Consider the following 17,612-nt stretch of genomic DNA (forward strand, 5'->3'; position numbering starts at 1 on the left):
GATAAGAGATATGAAAGACACCTGTTGAGGCTGCGTAAGGTTTCTTGTTAATATTTAATATCAAAAAATCAAAACCGTCTTATCTGGATGTTTAAACTTCAAAGACTAGAATGAAGCCTCTAATCCTCCCTCCCCCCCCCCCCAAAAAAAAAAGTAGGGGAAAAGAAACTTTGTAAGAGTTGTGAAAATCACCAAAGGAGTTGTATGTTGCCTTCTCTGGAAATATGAGAGCTAAGATAGACTCACCTCTCTAACTTTTTTCATATCTGTTACCATGGATTTCTTAACATAAGTGAACAAATAAGCATTCTTTGTTTACTCATGATAAGGATTGAGTTCATTCAGGGAAGTGTTGGGAAGGGAAGAGAAGCACATAATTGAATAAGAAACACTTAAATTACACATTTTGGGTCTCTTGCTTATCTTACCACAATGCTAACCACATAGTAAAGGCACAATTTCTTAAAATGAGTAAGAATGTCACAAAAATGAGCACTATTTTATGATGCTACCTATGTGAGGTGCCTGAGACCAGACAAATTCATGGAGACAAAGTACCAGGACCTGGAGGAAGACAGGAATGGGGAGTTAGGGTTTAAGGGGAATAGTTTCTGTTTGGGATGATGAAAAAGTTCTGGGGATGGATGGTAATAATGGCTGCACAAAAATGTGAATGTACTTAATGCAACTGAATTATGCAAGGTTAAACACGTAAAAACCATTTAAACAATGATTAAATGGTAAATTTTACATTTTGTATATTCTATCACAGTTTTTAAAATTTTTAAATGAATAAAAATTTTAAAATAAAATACAAGCAGTGAGAATTTGCTAGATAAGGATTGTGAACTGTGATCTCGGGAGGCTGTGACCACCTCTTTATAGAAGCAGCTGGATCCTGGGCCTCTGGTGTGTGGGAGGCCCACAAAGGAGAAGTGCTGGCATGGTGGAGGGGGGTGGGCTGCCTCTCTGTAGATGGTAGCAGCCGCCTCTCCCACTTGAAGACAGTGCATTTTCTAGTATAGACTTGTTTCATGTGGAGTAATGTTGCAATCTGGGTAAAGTACCCTTCTCAGGACTTAGTGTCCATTTCTGCAAACTAAAGTAATGAGACTAAGTGACACATGGCCTCTACCAGCTATATGATTTCATAGTTCTAAGTTATCCTTTAACTTCTTTTTCTCAAACAGTTCCAACATAAGTACAATGAAGAAAACACTGGTTAGCTAACACTGTTCTGTTCTGAACATTTAAGTGCCGTCGTCTTTTCAAAGGAACAGCGATCCAAAGATGAACATGCCAGTTTCATAAAGCTAATGTGAGTGTAGACTATGGAGGAGACACCACTTACAACTTCTAATTATAGCACAGAATCACTGTGACTTTTTTTTTTTTGAAAGGGCTTTCTTTTTTAGTGTTTTAATTTCAGCACAGTTAACATACAGTGTTCTATTAGTTTCAGGTGTACAGTGTGGTGACTCAAGAATTCCATAAGAACCCCACTGCTCATCACAAGTACACTCCTTAGTCCCCATCACTTACTTCCTTTTTAACACCATACCAAAAAATAAATTCAAAATGGATTAAAGACCTAAATATAAGACCTGAAAAGACGATAAAAATCTTAGTGGAGAACACAGGTAGTCCTGTCTCTGACACCATCTGTAGCAACATAAAGTATTTCTAGACAGGTTTCCTGAGGCAAAGGAAATAAAAGCAAAAATATCAGGACTACCTCAAAATAAAAAGCTGCTGCACAGTGAAGTAAACAGTCAACAAAACTAAAAGTCAAGCAACTGAATGGGAGAGGGTATTTGCAAATGACACAATTGATAAAGGGTGAGTATCCAAAATATATAAAGATCGTTTTTAGTTTTTTAAAGCAATTATACTGCTGAGTCATTTTTGAATGTTGAAAAAATACACTCATTGGAAATCAAGTTATATAGTAACATTTAACTATTCTCCTTTTCCGTAATCAGTTGGGTGATAAAAAGCAGCCTGATTACTTCTCAACAGGGAAGGATGAGGCTATGAACCAAGACACGTTTTATAACCAACCTCCACTATTTAGAAGCAATAAGGAACATTCAGGATTGTTTACCTAACCTGTAGTTCCTCTATTCAAATTAATTCATTCCATTCAGTTATTCAAAGCACTGTTTAAAGAGTTCTAAGATTTCTTAAAACAGTTAAGAACAATTCGCACCATTTCAAAAGAATCAACTGTGTATTATAAACTGTGTGTATAAAATGGTTCCAGTGGGTGCAGTTTTAAAGGAGGTTTTCAAATGTCTGGGTTTTGCTTGAATGATGCCAAATAATCAGTCTGATTGAGCAATTCACTCTTTAATCTGTGGATTTGGTAATTAATAAAGTTGATATACCAAAAAGCTTAAAGCACTTGAGTATAAGTGGACTAAGTGACCCTTGAGAATAAAATGGTATGAAAACTAGAAATCATCCCAAAAAGGGATAAAGAAAGGACTAAAATTAGAGTAACAAAGTAGAACACATCCCGCCATAGAATAACATACCAACAGTATTCCAATTGAATTGTCTTCATTAGATTTTTATTTTTAAGATTTTTCTTTTTTAAATACATAGATTGGATTCCTAAGTCATATTTCAAGGATGCATATAGGGAAACCAATAATGCTTCAAATACATAAAACCACAAGAACAGATTTCATTGAAAATTACAATGGCAAAATAATATACAAAGATACATAAAATCTTTACTAAATAAAACCTGATACAGTACTTCCTAATATAAGAAAATGGATTATGAACTAGTTTATAGTACATAAAAAAGTTCCTAAAGTAAAACAAAACTTAGAAACTCTGTCTACACACATTGCCCTTTGCCTTTGATGACTATTTTCCCCTCTATCTGGACGTCCTCTTTCCATATACCTATTGCCTTGTGCTGTTCCCTACATCTTCTCAACGATGTTCCTCCTCCTGGATGGTGACCTATTCCCTATAAAGTCTCTTCAAAACAACACTGCCATCATAAAACTCCCATTGCTATCAAGTCTCATCTTGACTGGCTCTTCCAGAAAAGGTAATAAGGTAATACACAGTAGTTCCAAGCGATAATAGGCCTTCTGTTATCTGATTAGGTATATAAGGGAGATGGCTACTTCCTCATGTTAGAAGGGATCCGACTGGATAGGATTAACGACCTATATAAATGGTCCTATATAAACCAGAACTAACAGCTGTACCCAGGCACAATGAAGGGGTACCAGACACTTGTTAAAATGTAAACAAAACCCAGCACAGAGTAGATCTGAACAAACTTTTCCACTAAGATAATGCCCCCAACTTGGAGACCACCAGCCCCTACCAGTTTTCAAGTGATGACAAGCGGTGTGTGCATCCACATAAAGAGCCAGCATTGCCAATGGACTAAGTAAACCACATGCTTCTCAAATACAGGGATGACTACTCCTCAAATGTAAATAGTTGCCGATGTGATTAACAAAATCCAATACATTCAAAGAAGGTACTGAATTCATAATTAGTTTATCACTGAATATTTTCTCAGCTAATACACAGTAAATACAAAACCAGTCAAATGAGGAATCCTTGAAAATTCTGCCATTGTATAAAGTATCTCCATTCCAACAAAAGCGTCAGGAATCAGCAGCCTAAGGGTTCTATACTGAACTCTCCAGACAAGATTTGAGGTTCGTGGGTTCCGGCGCCTTAGTAAGTACGTACATAGGCTGACTTTCTTTCACGGTGAAGAATGACAAAAATACATGCATAATAGTAAGATTTACTGATCTGCATAAAAGGATTGATTTTTCACTGAAAGTAATAAAATCTGAGGTAACAAAAGGAAAATAAATAAATATATACAAATACACTAAAATCCATACAAAAACATATTGATTTATCGGGTCTCCTCCATAGATTTACTAATCGACACAAAATATACTGAAATGCTCCCTTAGCATGCACTGCCTGTAATCACCATCAGCTAAATGAGCTCACACGGCTCTTTTGTACCTGCTTTCCCACCTCTACTCTGTAAAGAGTTCCAGGTACATTAGCAAAGTGATCCTTCTTTAAAAATAATAACAGATGAGGAAGGAAGAGTAAATGTGAACTCATCAGGCAAATCTAAGGCAGGTTGATTGCCTGATCCTCCTTGAATTTGGGGATCTTCTTAAACTCGCTTTGCTTTTTGAAGAAAAGTTGGGCCAGGATATGGTCGGCTGTGGCCTGGAGATAATCATCCATGTCAAGGGTTTGCAACTGGCAGGGGAAACGAAAACAAGATGTATCAGCACCAAAGTCCTCAGATCCCTACAAAGATCCTACAGCCGTCAAGGCACTTGCCAGACAGCAGGGTACTTGGCTGTGTGACTTGACAGCCTTATGAATTCCTGTGAATGGTCACCTGGTATGCCTGCCTTCCCTCGAGCTCACCTTCTCATGCAATTGATCACTAGAGGTGCTGAGGCACCTGAAACTCTTTGGAAGGGCATCTATCCTACTGAGGGTAGTTCTCTTTGATGAGGGAAGACCCTCCGTCTTCCTGTGAGTGGGGACTAGTAACAAAAGGGCTTCTCCTAGCTCCATACCCAGCAGAGCAAACCTCGTTGCCTGCCAGGTAACTCGTCATCCTACTCCACAGCCAGACACAGGCCGCTCTCCGCTTGTCTGACTGGCCGTCCAGGTGGCTGGGGCTGACCCTGTCCTTGTTCCCTGTCTCTCTCACTCTCCTTCCTCTCTTTCTCAGTCAGCCTCTCTCAATTGGTCCCTCTGGATCCGTCTCACTGTGTGTTTCTGTCTGTCTCTATGTCTAGGTATGTGTTTTTCCCAACTGGTTGGCAACTCGGGAGTCGGGAGAAAATGTGACCTATTAGATCCCTTTATAACCAAATGAGATTATTATTTGATTCTTCTCTTCACACATAGGTTCTGCTAGTTCATTCATGCATTCATTCAGCTCATGTTTACTAGGGCCTCCTGTGGTCCAGGCACATTTGCTTCGCAGGATATTCCATACATCATGGGCACTCAGCAACCTCTACAACTGGCTTATATTCATTCACCTGGTCTCCAGTGCTGAAGGCAAGAAGGAAAAGAAAATCCTCATCACATGCGCTCCTAATGTAATGTTGGGTTCCGACAGGGAAAAATACCACATCTCCAATGTAAACGTTAAACTCCATGGCACCCTGAGTATTGATAATGCCCACCTAAAGGGGGGGAGGGGAACAATGGTGAAGTTAAGCAAATAAAACCAAATATTCATTAAGGAGAAGTATTAATGAAGAACAGATGAATAAAAACATACAGTTATAAAAGGACTTTTTTAGTGAGGGTAAAGCCACACAGAAGTCAAAAGATACTCTAAACATTCCTCAAAATGCATTAGTGAGTTCAATACTGTGGAATATCTTGCAAAAAGAGCATCAATCACTATGTTCTAATTAAGGGTTATAAATTCTACAATTAGGCAGAAAGCCTACATTTCGGTGTTTTACTGTCCTCGTGCCCTCCTTTCTGCTTACTCAGGAAAATTCAGCCTTCCAGGACTGCAGCATCCTAACAGTCTTCCTTAAAAGGATCAGAGATGAAACGTGCACAAATGCACGCTCATGAGCACACAAGCAAACCAAAAATAAAATCTGATCCTTGAAATATAATTTGTGAGAGATCATAATGCCCTTTTCCATTGCATTAAAGCCTTCACCTCTCAAAACATAAAACAAGACTTTCGCTATGTATGACATAACCAGCGCAATTCAGTCTGGTTTGGTTCTTCCTGTTGGAAAGGTACAGACAAATACAAGCTAGACATCCATTTGACCTGTGTAAGCCATTGGAGAGTTCCCCAGGGAGTCCCGGGAAAGTCCGGAAGAACTATGGTCAAGTCACTACCATAATATGGCTTTTCTTCAGTTTGGCTTTTTTTATGATCATCCAAACCAAGATTCTCTTCAGAGTCCCCAGTTTCATCAAGACCAGCATACATCAGAAGGATCCTGCAGAAATGGGGATACGTGGCCTTCCTACCGCTGCCGCTCCACACTTCCCCAGCCATCCCACTCACATTACTCTGAGAGGCAAAGGGCTACTTCAATTCCCCAAAGGGCAGCACAGTAAACCTTGCAATACCTAAACATGTGAAACTCTGAAACTGTAAAATGTTTCAAACCCTTCACTGTAAGTGATCACTTCTTTATCATTTCTGATGCATTCTTAGCCTCTTCTCATGCTAACATCAAAGTGAGAAGCTATCTAGCATGGCCTGTCTTCTGTGGATCCTGTACCCCCAAAGCCATTAGCACCAAATCTTTAAATGTTACCAACATCTGAACCAAAACAAAAACCTCCTGTTTCCTTCTTTCTACATTAAAAAAGAACATTCAAGGGACACCTGGGTGGCTCTGTGGTTGAGCATCTGCCTTTGGCTCAGGGTGTGATCCCGGGGTCCTGGGGTCTAGTCCCACATCGGGCTCACCACAGGGAGCCTGCCTCTCCCTCTGCCTGTGTCTCTGCCTCTCTCTGTGTCTCATAAATAAATAAATCCTTAAAACAATAAAAAGGAAAGTTCAAAAAGCTGTTCCTGGAGAAATTACCTTTGCGCATCCACTTATTACGTATCCCATTTCATTTGCATTAAAATGAAAATGTGGCTGTCGTAATCCATTGTTATAAATTCTGAGTGTACTCAAAGTGAGGGCATTTTGATGCTTGAAAAAGGGGGGAAAAAGTAAATCCAGTTATTCAGCAAACACTCGACTCCGCAACTTAACCATTTATATAATCCTAATTATAACTTTTCTGCAGCCCTCCCTGAGAACATGTAATTTTTTATATCCCTTATTTTTATGATGTCTCTTTTTCCTTACAACAATCTTGTAGGGTTGGTACTATTATTCCCCCTCTTTTTTGCAGGGGATGAAATTGAAATGTAGACTGGCTGAGTAATTTACTTAGGGTCGGACAGTGGTAGTAGCCCTAGGACTTGACTCAGGGAATTTGATGCCACCATTGTACTCTGTTGCAATGCAGCCAGTTGAACATTTAAAAACAAATGAAAGAGAAGTCTCACAAGCATCCAGTCTTCTCATTAATGTAACTACCCATGCCAAGAAGTAAAGCTCCCACATCCACAGAGGCCTCAATTAATAGTTTCCATTAATCAAGTAACATTTGACTAGATTTTTCCTTTTCCTTTTTTCCAAAAGAAGGCTGAATCCAATCTAAATCTCATATTTCATCCATCTTAATGATCATTAATTTTTTTTCTCAGGGCTCCTGGTGGCTCAGCTAAGCATCCATATTTGGGTCAGGTCATGATCCTGGGGTCCTGGGATGGAGCCCCGAGGTGGGCTCCCTGCTGAGTGGGGAGTCTGCTTCCCCCTCTCCCTCTGCCCCTCCCTGCCCCCCCCCCACCCCCACTCATGCTCTCTCTTGAGCACTCTGTCTCAAATAAATAAAATATTTACAGATTTTTTTTTTTCTCAATTACCTGATTCAGGAATTCACTAAAAATTTTTTCAAGGTTGCTTAGTTCACTTGCATTTTTCCAATATTGTGCCAGTTGTATTACTCCTCCTGGAAACTGATATTCTTTTGAACCTGAGTCAGAGAAAGTTTAAAAAACAAGATAAAATACTTCAAAATGGTAGTACAAAAGGAGAGCCAAATGTAGTCCCACTAAGGTACATAAGCTCTTCTGTAGTTATAGGAAACGTGTGTAGGAACCACTGCCACCACATCCTATGTGCCCCTAAGACACTGATCTGAGACGGTCAGATCAATGTCCTACCTTCCAAGCTCTCCTGCAATTTCTAACATAGAGTGACCTCTTTCAGACAGACCTGAGAGTCATCCTACAGGTCAATCTGTACCTCACTCTCAAGCCAGTCCACTAAGTCCCATCAGTCCTACCTCTTAAATTCTCCTGCTTCATAATAATTATCTCCCTCTCAAAACTGCCACGTTGCAGGCCACCACCACCATCTCTCACTTGAGGGACTTCAGGAGCCCCTAACTCATCTCCTTGCCTCTCATCTGTCCTCTTCCAATCCACAATTCAGCTAGATTAGCCATCACTTCAAAACACTAACACTAACACGAAAAGATACCTGCACCCCCATATTCACCACAGCATTATTTACAACGGCTAAGATATGGAAACAACCTGAGTGTCCATCAGTCGATGAGTGGATAAAGAGAACGTGACATATACATAGAGTGGAATATTATCTAGTCAGAAGAAAGAATGAGGTCTTGCCATTTGGGACAATACGGATGAACCTTAAGGCATTATGCTAATGGAAATAAGTCAGAGAAAGTCAAATACCATATGATCTCACTTATTTGTGGAATCTACGAACAAAAAACAAGCTCATAGATACAGACAACAGATTGGTGGCTCCTAGAGAGAGAGTAAGGTAGCTGCAGAGTGGGTGAAAGGAGTCAAAAGGTACAAACTTCTAGTTACAAGATAGTTAAGTCATGGGGATATACTTCATATGGCCGTTATAGTTAATAATACTGTATTGCATAGTTGAAAGTTGCTAAGATCTTAAAAGTTCTCATTACAAGAAAAAAAATTATGTAACTGTGTGTGGCGATGGACATTAAGTGTAGTGGATCATTTCACAATAATAATGGATCATTATGTTGAATGCCTAAAATTAATGTTTTCTTGTCAAGTAACTTCAAAATAAACAAAATAATTTTTAAAAATAAATACAACACCTAATTTAAAATTTCAAACTTGGGCAGCTCAGCGGTTTAGCACCACCTTCATTCAGCCCAGGCCCTGATCCTGGAGACCCGGGATTGAGTCCACGTCGGGCTCCCTGCATGGAGCCTGCTTCTCCTTCTGCTGTGTCTCTCCCTCTCCCTCTCTTTCTCTCTCTGTATGTGTGTGTGTGTCTCATGAATAAATAAATAAAATCTTTAAAAAAGTTTTTCAAACTTAATTTAAAATCGATTTAAAATCCCTTAATTGCTCTTCCTTCCCATCAAAGTAAAGTATAAATTCATTAGCACAGCTTCCAATACCTGCATTCCTAGACCCTTCTCTCTCATCAGCCTTTTTTCCCAAGGCACCTCTAGCTCCAACGCACACCCGTCACCCTTTGAAATCCTCTACAACATTCTCTTTTGCTTCTCTTCCTTTCCTCTCATTTCCTACTCTGTAGAGAAATGTATTTTTTCAAACTCCTCCTGATTGTGACCCGCTATTAAAAAAAAAAAAAAAAAAAGAGGGCAGCCCCGGTGGCTCAGCGGTTTAGTGCCTGCCTTCAGCCCAGGGTGTGATCCTGGGAACCCGGGATCAAGTCCCACATCAGGCTTCCTTCATGGAGCCTGCTTCTCCCTCTGCCTGCATCTCTGCCTCTCTCTGTGTCTATCATGAATAAATAAAATTTTTAAAAATCAAAAATTAAAAAAAAAGAAGCTTACATCCCAATCCAATACACCTATATAATCATATACATAAACACTTAACTAAAAAGGTTTCATAGAATAACGTACTATACCTTTAAGGTCATAAAAATATCTCCACACAAGACTGTCTGGAGACTGTACATAACTGGGATTTATAACCAATTCTGCCAAGTTGGGAGGAAGGTTGACCCCCTGATCCTCTTGTTGCTTCTGGAACGTTCTAATGAAATTAATTCCACCTTCAGGCTGAAACACAGAAGAAATTGTATAAGGTAGGGGCAGCCCCGGTGGCTCAGCAGTTTAGCTCCGCCTACAGCCCAGCGCATGATCCTAGAGACCCTGGATTGAGTCCCACGTCAGGCTCCTTGCATGGGGCCTGCTTCTCCCTCTACCTGTGCCTTTGGCTCTCTCTCTCCTCTCTGTGTATTCTCATGAATAAATAAATAAAATCTTTTTTAAAACATTGTATAAGGTATTTGTGAGAAATTCTGCAAATTTTCGTAATAGAAGGGTAGGTGGCTGAGGACAGGATAGCGTTGAACCAGTGTGCTTTTCAGTGGCCTAGTCAAAGGGCTGACTGACCTCAATCAGCCTAAGGCTTGTGATATTTATGACAATCCTCCAAGTTCTCGATGCATTTTGGCTTTAAATGTGTTGATGTTTTATAATCCTCATAACTCTTAAAAAAGGATACACTGGTTCTCATATTTACCAATATTCTCCTAATGACTCATTTTTTTCCTATTCTCCCTTTAACATTAGACCAGGATCTGCTGCAACATAAATCTCACCCCCCCACACACACCCAAATAAATTTCTAAATTTATCACAGAACTCCTTCCAGTTGCCACACCCGGGCCATCACCAATTCTTCTGATCACCCATTTGTATTGTCAGCATCCGTATCTGGCCCTCTCCGACTGCGCCCAGCCCTATGAGCAGTCAGTCCCTCCATGATAACAGAAGTATTTAGAGAACAAGAGTAGCTTTCCTTCAGGAAAACAATGAGCTTCTCTACATTAGATTAGAAAAACAGAATTACATCATCTGTAGCAACCTTCTCCCTGAATGAGCTTAAGGCTTTTCAGAGACGTAAATTATAGTAATTGTTATTAACTCTATCAAAACTTTTTGATATAATTCACTATAGTTTGTATTCACTTTTTGATATAATTCACTAAGTTTCCTGTGGAAATCCTTCATAAAGGAAAGTAAAAGCTAAGTCAATTTCAACAAGTTTTATATCTTTAGCAGGAACACAGGTTATGTTCTTGAGTTCATTACCCAACTCTTACCCTACTAATTGCTACCCTAGAAACACAAATACTCATGCTTTCTTTGTGCCTATGTAATGCACACCCTCAAGGAGGGATTTGTTTTCAGCAGTGGTACAGACCTTAAGTGACCTGGAAGCAATGTCTTCAGGTACAGAAAAAAATACATCATCAACGTCCAGGGTCTGAAGTTCATCATGTGTGGAAAAGAAGAGCAAGAAAAAGCAGTCTTCATTTCCCACATTCTTTATCCAGTGTAGAGTATTTTTAGGGAAGAAGATCACTTGGCCGGCTGTTACATTGTACGTGGTAACTTCACCACCATTAGCCACCACCCCAATCCATGCTGTGCCCTGAAACATAAACAGAAAACATATTTTACACCACTTTAGAGTAATGTTTCTCAAACTTTTTTCACCACCTCTCTTATAAGGTACCAATTTAGTTTTTTTTTTTTTTTTTTTTTTCACTAATCACCACCCTATGAAATTTTAACACTACAGATGTGAGGATCCCTGGGTGGCTCAGCAGTTTAAGCGTCTGCTTTCCCCCTGGGGCGTGATCCCGGAGTCCTGGGATTGAATCCTGCATCGGGCTCCCTGCATGGAGCCTGCTTCTCCCTCTGCCTGTGTCTCTGCCTCTCTCGCTCTCTCTCTCTCTCCTCTCTCTCTCTCATGAATAAATAAAATATTTTTTAAAAAAGAAGTCTTTGTTGTGTCTACACAGGCATGTACAACTCAGTTCCAGATGGGTATTAAAGATCCAGGGGAGGGCAGCCCTGTTGGCTTAGTGGTTTAGCGCCACCTTCAGCCCAGGGCCTGATCCTGGAGTCCCAGGATCGAGTCCCACATCGGGCTCCCTGAGTGGAGCCTGCTTCTCCCTCTGCCTGTGTCTCTGTGCCTCTCTCTCTCTCTCTCTCTGTGTGTGTCTCTCATGAATAAATAAATAAAATCTAAAAAAAAAAAAAAAAGATCCAGGGGAAAGGTAAACTTCTAAAGAGCTCTCTCCAAGTCCGCAGGCAGAGAACAGCAATAAAGTGTGTATCCATCTCAGGGGACCAACTACTCCAAATGCCCAGCAGAGACAGCACAGTAGCCAGCGGGGTAGGCACTGCAGGGCCATGCACACTGGCCACCCCAGATGCCCACTCCTCTTGAGTCCACTCCTTCCAAGGCTTTCCTGAAGACACTCAGAAACAAAAGCGCCCTCCATGGGTGAATATGCAGGAGAGGGGCTTCCTTCACATTCTATTGGCTGGTTCCTTACCATGTGAGTGAGAGATCCTACAATTTTCCTGGGATCTAAACAATATTCTAGCCCACATGTATTTCCTTTACAGTTGAATTTTTTTATATTTTTGTAATTAAGATATAATTGACTCACATTATATTAGTTTCAGGTGTACAACATAGAGATTTGATCCTTGTACATATCATGAAATGATCACCACCAGTCTAGTTTTAACATCCACTTGCCTCATTAGAATTTTTTCTTATGACGGGAACTTTTAAGATCTACTCAGCAATTTTCAAATTTATAATACGGTATTATTAACTAAAGTCACCATGCTGTATATTATATTGCATGATATATTCATTTTGTTAACTGGAAGTCGTAACTTTTGACCATCTTCTAGCCCACACTTAGAAGTTCAGATTATAAACTGTCTGGACTTCCAGAACAGCTCCCCAGACTAAGCTGGATTCCAGGCCTTTTATCTACTGGAACATGCTCCAGACTAATTTCCCAACCTTGGGGTCTGTTTTTAAGGGTCCCCTTCTACTTACCTGCCTTTCTTTCCTCCTACTACCCTGCCACTACTCAGCCAGAGCCATGGAAACTAACCTTTTAGAGACTTTTTTTCCCCCAAAAGATTTATTTATTTTAGGAGACGGGGAGGGGCCCAGGAAGAGGGACAGAGAATCCCAAGCAGACACTGAGCGTGGAGTCTGACACAGGCCTCAATCTCTCAACCCCGAGATCGTGATGTCAGCTGAAACCAAGAAGTCAGAGACTTAAACGACTGTGCCACCCAGATGCCCTGAGACTATCCTCTTTTACATATTTTATATACGTGGTAAAAGACAAAATGTCAGAAAACATCGACTTTGTCCCAGTGCAGCCAACAACTACAGTTTACCTTTAGAAAAGTGAATCTTTCTGAGCCTCCATTCTCTCCTAAGAATAAGAAGTGTTTGGTCTCAGATAGATGAAACTCTAACCTCTCTTCCTATTGAAAATTCTAAAACTGAATGAATTGCTTTAAAAAAAGTTTTAGTAACACAACAGAAATATGTCACATGACACTGACTGATCTCTTAACAAGATCATGGGGGCAAGACCAAACTCTGAAAGTGCCATGAGCGCTTAGTTACTGCTCCTCCCCTAGTATGTGGAATACAGAAGGTAACAACAAATACTTTTTAGGGATCCCTGAGTGGCGCAGCGGTTTAGTGCCTGCCTTTGGCCCAGGGCGCGATCCTGGAGATCCGGGATCGAATCCCACGTCAGGCTCCCGGTGCATGGAGCCTGCTTCTCCCTCTGCCTGTGTGTCTGCCTCTCTCTCTCTCACTATGTGCCTATCATAAATAAATAAATAAATAAATAAATAAATAAATAAATAAATAAACAAACACTTTTTAGAATTAATGAATTATTTGAAATTCAAGTGGAAAATGCTCATATCACCTCCAGCTCTCTTTCACGTGACTCCCAAAAATTCTAAAAAGTCTGAACCACAAAAGGGCATCCAATTGCCCTGGTCTTAGGGACTCCACAGGCTGAACACCAGCAAATTGCTTTTTATCCTTAGAAGAAAGCTGCCATTTCTTTGATCACTGGATCAGAGCTACGAGTTTCAGCTTTGGCTCAAAGGATGGAACATTAATCTTATTTTAACAATAGCGAGTGAAAAATGATTTCATACTGAAGAAAGAAGTTCAAAGTGATGCCAAGATTAATTACAACAAACAGGTTACCGCTTCAGGGCACTGCTAACTAATCTAATTGAATACACCGCCAAAGCCTGGGTGTTGCCCATCACTTATTTGAGTAGGTTTTGCAACAACTAAAATAATAGCTGGAGGACACACAGCATAAACACTGAGGCGCAGAACACAGGCCAACTGGTTATACCTGTACAAGGTAGCCATGCTCATTAGCATTGAAGTGCCAGTGAGGGGCCCGGAGGCCATTGCTTTTTATTCTCAGGGTCCCCAGAGTCATCTGTGATCTCTGACTGTTCAAGCTGCTGCCAAAGGCCTCTTCTTCAATGCTGAGATACTCTTTGACGTCATTCCTGTACCGGGCCCACTGGATTGCACCACCGGGGAATTCAAACACCTGAAAAGTCACAGGCAAGCGACCGTCAACATATGCAAGCCACCTGAAGGACATGAGGCCACTGGGCCTGCAGAGTAAGTGGGAGGCAAGACAGAAAAGGCTGTGGTGAGGAGTGAAGACTAGCGTCCCAGAAGAGGAAGGATGGGTCTGCTAGACTCCAGGAATGACAGTAGTAGTAGCCCCCGGGCTTTCAGTCCAGCCCATGACAGACGTGAAAGGAACACCTGTCCTGACAAGAGAATAGAGAGCTTTGCATTTGTCTATCCACAGTCCTCCCCTTTAACTGGACGCAGAGCTGGCTATGAGAGACAATCTCTGCCTGGGGCCAACAGGAATCCAGCCCTTCCTTCTCCCAATGGCTCACCTCCCTTCCTCTCGATGGCCAACAGTTGGCTCCTTGTCATGAGGAGAGAACAAAGCTTAGTACACACGCAATGGAAACTTTGTTTTGAAATCACTGTTACAATAGATGATTCTTTTTCCTTTTTTTTTTTTTTTTTTTTTTGATGATTCTTTTTCCTAAATGTGTGATTCATACCTTGGATTTAGGCAAATGATTAAGAAACTGGAATTTTGGATCAACAGCCTTTTGCACCAGGGGAACCGTTGTTTGCAGAGGCCCAGCTTGGAGTTCTAGATGGACTTGTGAATGTGGCTGAGAGTTCTGAAGATAAACCAAGGAAAGTATCAGCACTCCTACTGCTGTAGTGACGGTGCACGCCAAGAGACACACCAGGAAAATGCGCATCAGTGACCACTGCCTCTTCTTCTCCTAAGAGAAATTATGAAGCCATTATTTTCTATTCTTGATGCGTTAAAAATATGGCCTCCTTTCTCAATTTGGCTTATATTTTCTTTTACTTAAAAAATGCATTTGTCGAATAAATATACTCAGTAAGATAATACTGTGTAAATATGAGTATAAATAAATACAAACATACACACAAACATATCCCATACACTTCACTGACACCCAAATAAATAAGGAAAAAAATGAACCTATGAAACGCTGAAGCACAGAATAAATTACTAGAAAATGATGTAGCCAGTTCAGTTTGATTATAAAATGCATTCCAGTGCAGCTAATTAGTCCCTATTTACCAACCTCTTCACCTGAAAATTAAAGAAGTTATAAAGACTATATTCTAAGAACTTCTTAGTTCCAGAATGTACATAAGCACTTCCATGTATAGGTAATAAGCACGGGGAAAGTAACATAACTAGCATGACAGGTCCACATATTTTTTTGTTACTATTTCTTGGTTTCACATTACAAATACATGAGCTAAGAGTTTATGAGACAGAAAGCAAATCAAGAAATGCTCAGAGCAGGAGATGCTACCTTTCTAAAGAGAATCACCTATGGAAAGCTGGTCTAAAAGGGTTCCTTCCCTGAGCTCTGCATAAAGGGTTAGGGGGAGCTCATCTCAAGGAGTAAACTTCCACCTTACCATTCTGTAGGTGGTGTTCATCTTCCCCATAGATGAAGCATTCTGGGCAGAATCTTCTTGCATTTCAAATGCTGAGTTGTCCATTTGCAAAAAGAAGCAATCAATTCACTGAAAATGAAAAAGGGGGGAAAGCGTAGCTTTAGCTGATGAGGAGATCCCTGAGAAGTGAAGAATGATAACCCCTAAGTAACAGAGTACTTATATAGAGCTGAAAGTTAAGGAAACAAAATAAGGAAGCTACAACCTTGGTTTAAAAAAAAAAAAAAAAACAAAAAAAAACCCCTAGAAAGAATTGCCAAATTAGAGACCAATAAAACACTTCCGTTGGTCCTCAACTCTTTGCCAACTGATGACGAATACACAGATAATAACAACTGATACTGATTTCCTTCTCCACTGTATGCCAGGCATGGTACTAATCACATACATATGTGACTGATTGCTTACAGCAATCCTATCACGTACTCTGAGTCTTGCCATTTTGTGGATGAGGAAACCAAGACATGGAGGTACAGTAACTGCCCAGCTGATATTAGCATCAGAGCAAAGTGCTGCCTATCAGAAGATTTTTCATGACACAGGTTCTCTGCAGAGTTTCATGGTGGGTGCTTAGTTTAGTACAATCTATTTTCATCCAAATCGGTCTTGCCGCTAAACAATGGACTGATTTTCCATGTGCTTTCTTGAAGAATTATGTTCCCTGAAATTTAAGTCTTCATTCAAAATTCCCTTGCATCATATTTCTTGGTGACAAATGGTGGCCTGAGTCATCTAAAAGCCACTCCTATAATCCATAAAGTAGTCATCCATCCTTTTCTGCTTTCTATCTTCTTATCTGTCTTCCTTCAGTGAACATAGGTGAATGCGAACTATACTCCAGACTGTCTGCTACTTCTGTGCAATCTCATGAGGCCTGAATAGCTTCTAGTAGGAGATATGGAAAGGAAACCACTACCAAAGACTGTGCTGTGTAATGACACAAGCATGCATGATGCCCTGTGAGGACAGAGAAGACAGGGATTGCATCAGAGATGAGACTTCTCTGGAATCATTTTTTTGAGCTGAGTCTTTGAGTCCCAACACAGCTTCAGGAGGTAGGCACGGTTAGTCACTTGCGTTCTATTTCCCATCTCTGGCTTGTCTATAAGCAGTTCCTGAACATAATGATAGAAATGTACACCCTATCTGGGTTGGGCAGCTCAGGTGCCAACAAAGATGCAGGTTATCACTATGCTGAAGTGAGGAAGAGCTGACACTGTGGCCTTCCTATCATATTTCATCAAGTCTAAGATGCAGCAGTGCGTCACACCAGTGTAGCCTTTCTCAACAAGACCTGGAATTTCAATGAATGTTACTGATTTTGAGGTCATAAAATATTTGAATTGTTTATCTGTGGGGCCAGTAAAGTGACATCATCTTGTTATCAGGGTACCATAAAATACGATGTTTTTCCTGTTTGATTTTCCCTGTGCATTTGTTAACTGGAATGAATTCCACACCTTAACATTTCTGAAAATGGGACATGTTTTATAATGAAAGGTCTCTAAGACTGAATGAAAGCATGCTATTTTTCCTTGGTCTTATCAGCTAATGGTACTATATGAATCTCCAATGCAAGTTTTACACAATGTTGTATTTTGCCATTTTTCTTTCTCAGAAGTACGAAAACGTAATCCTCTGTCACCAGCATTATCTGGGAGCTACATTTAGCATTTATTTAAATGGCAAGACAAGCAAATCATCATCCAGACTATATGAAAACTCACTTCAGCACTAAATCAAAGCATGCTGCAGCCAGATGAGGTCCTCTCGATCTTTGTGGATAAGAAAACAGAGGGCGGGCCCTGGGTGGTGTAGTTGGTTAAACGTCAGACTCTGGGTTTTGACTCAGGTTGTGATCTCAGAGTTATAATCTCAGGGTCATGGGATCAAGCCTTGTGTCAGGCTCCACATGGAGTCGGCTTGGGATTCTCTCCCCCTCTCCCTATGCCCTTCCTGCTCATGCTTGCACTCTCTCTAAAATAAATAAATACATCGAGAAAGAAAGAAAAAGAAAGAAAGAAAGGAAGGAAGGAAGGAAGGAAGGAAGGAAGGAAGGAAGGAAGGAAGG

At 40.5% G+C, this 17,612-nt stretch overlaps 1 protein-coding gene across 1 annotated transcript in view; it reads right to left on the reverse strand.

Annotated features, from left to right (window-relative positions):
- Positions 1 to 17,612, reverse strand: part of LOC144310849 (uncharacterized) — a 110,607-nt gene that overhangs the window by 73,068 nt on the left and 19,927 nt on the right. Inside the window, exons 4-12 of the mRNA XM_077892496.1 lie at positions 15,503 to 15,610; positions 14,590 to 14,823; positions 13,845 to 14,051; positions 10,832 to 11,062; positions 9,528 to 9,681; positions 7,502 to 7,611; positions 6,606 to 6,719; positions 5,073 to 5,219; positions 4,021 to 4,269 (exon numbers count right to left, since the gene is read on the reverse strand). Coding sequence (XP_077748622.1) covers positions 4,135 to 4,269; positions 5,073 to 5,219; positions 6,606 to 6,719; positions 7,502 to 7,611; positions 9,528 to 9,681; positions 10,832 to 11,062; positions 13,845 to 14,051; positions 14,590 to 14,823; positions 15,503 to 15,586 — 1,416 coding nt within the window. The 5' untranslated portion in view covers positions 15,587 to 15,610 and the 3' untranslated portion in view covers positions 4,021 to 4,134. The remainder of the gene's footprint in view (positions 1 to 4,020; positions 4,270 to 5,072; positions 5,220 to 6,605; positions 6,720 to 7,501; positions 7,612 to 9,527; positions 9,682 to 10,831; positions 11,063 to 13,844; positions 14,052 to 14,589; positions 14,824 to 15,502; positions 15,611 to 17,612) is intronic.

The sequence above is a fragment of the Canis aureus genome, chromosome 1, assembly GCF_053574225.1.
Source record: "Canis aureus isolate CA01 chromosome 1, VMU_Caureus_v.1.0, whole genome shotgun sequence".
Classification (NCBI taxonomy): Eukaryota; Metazoa; Chordata; class Mammalia; order Carnivora; family Canidae; genus Canis; species Canis aureus.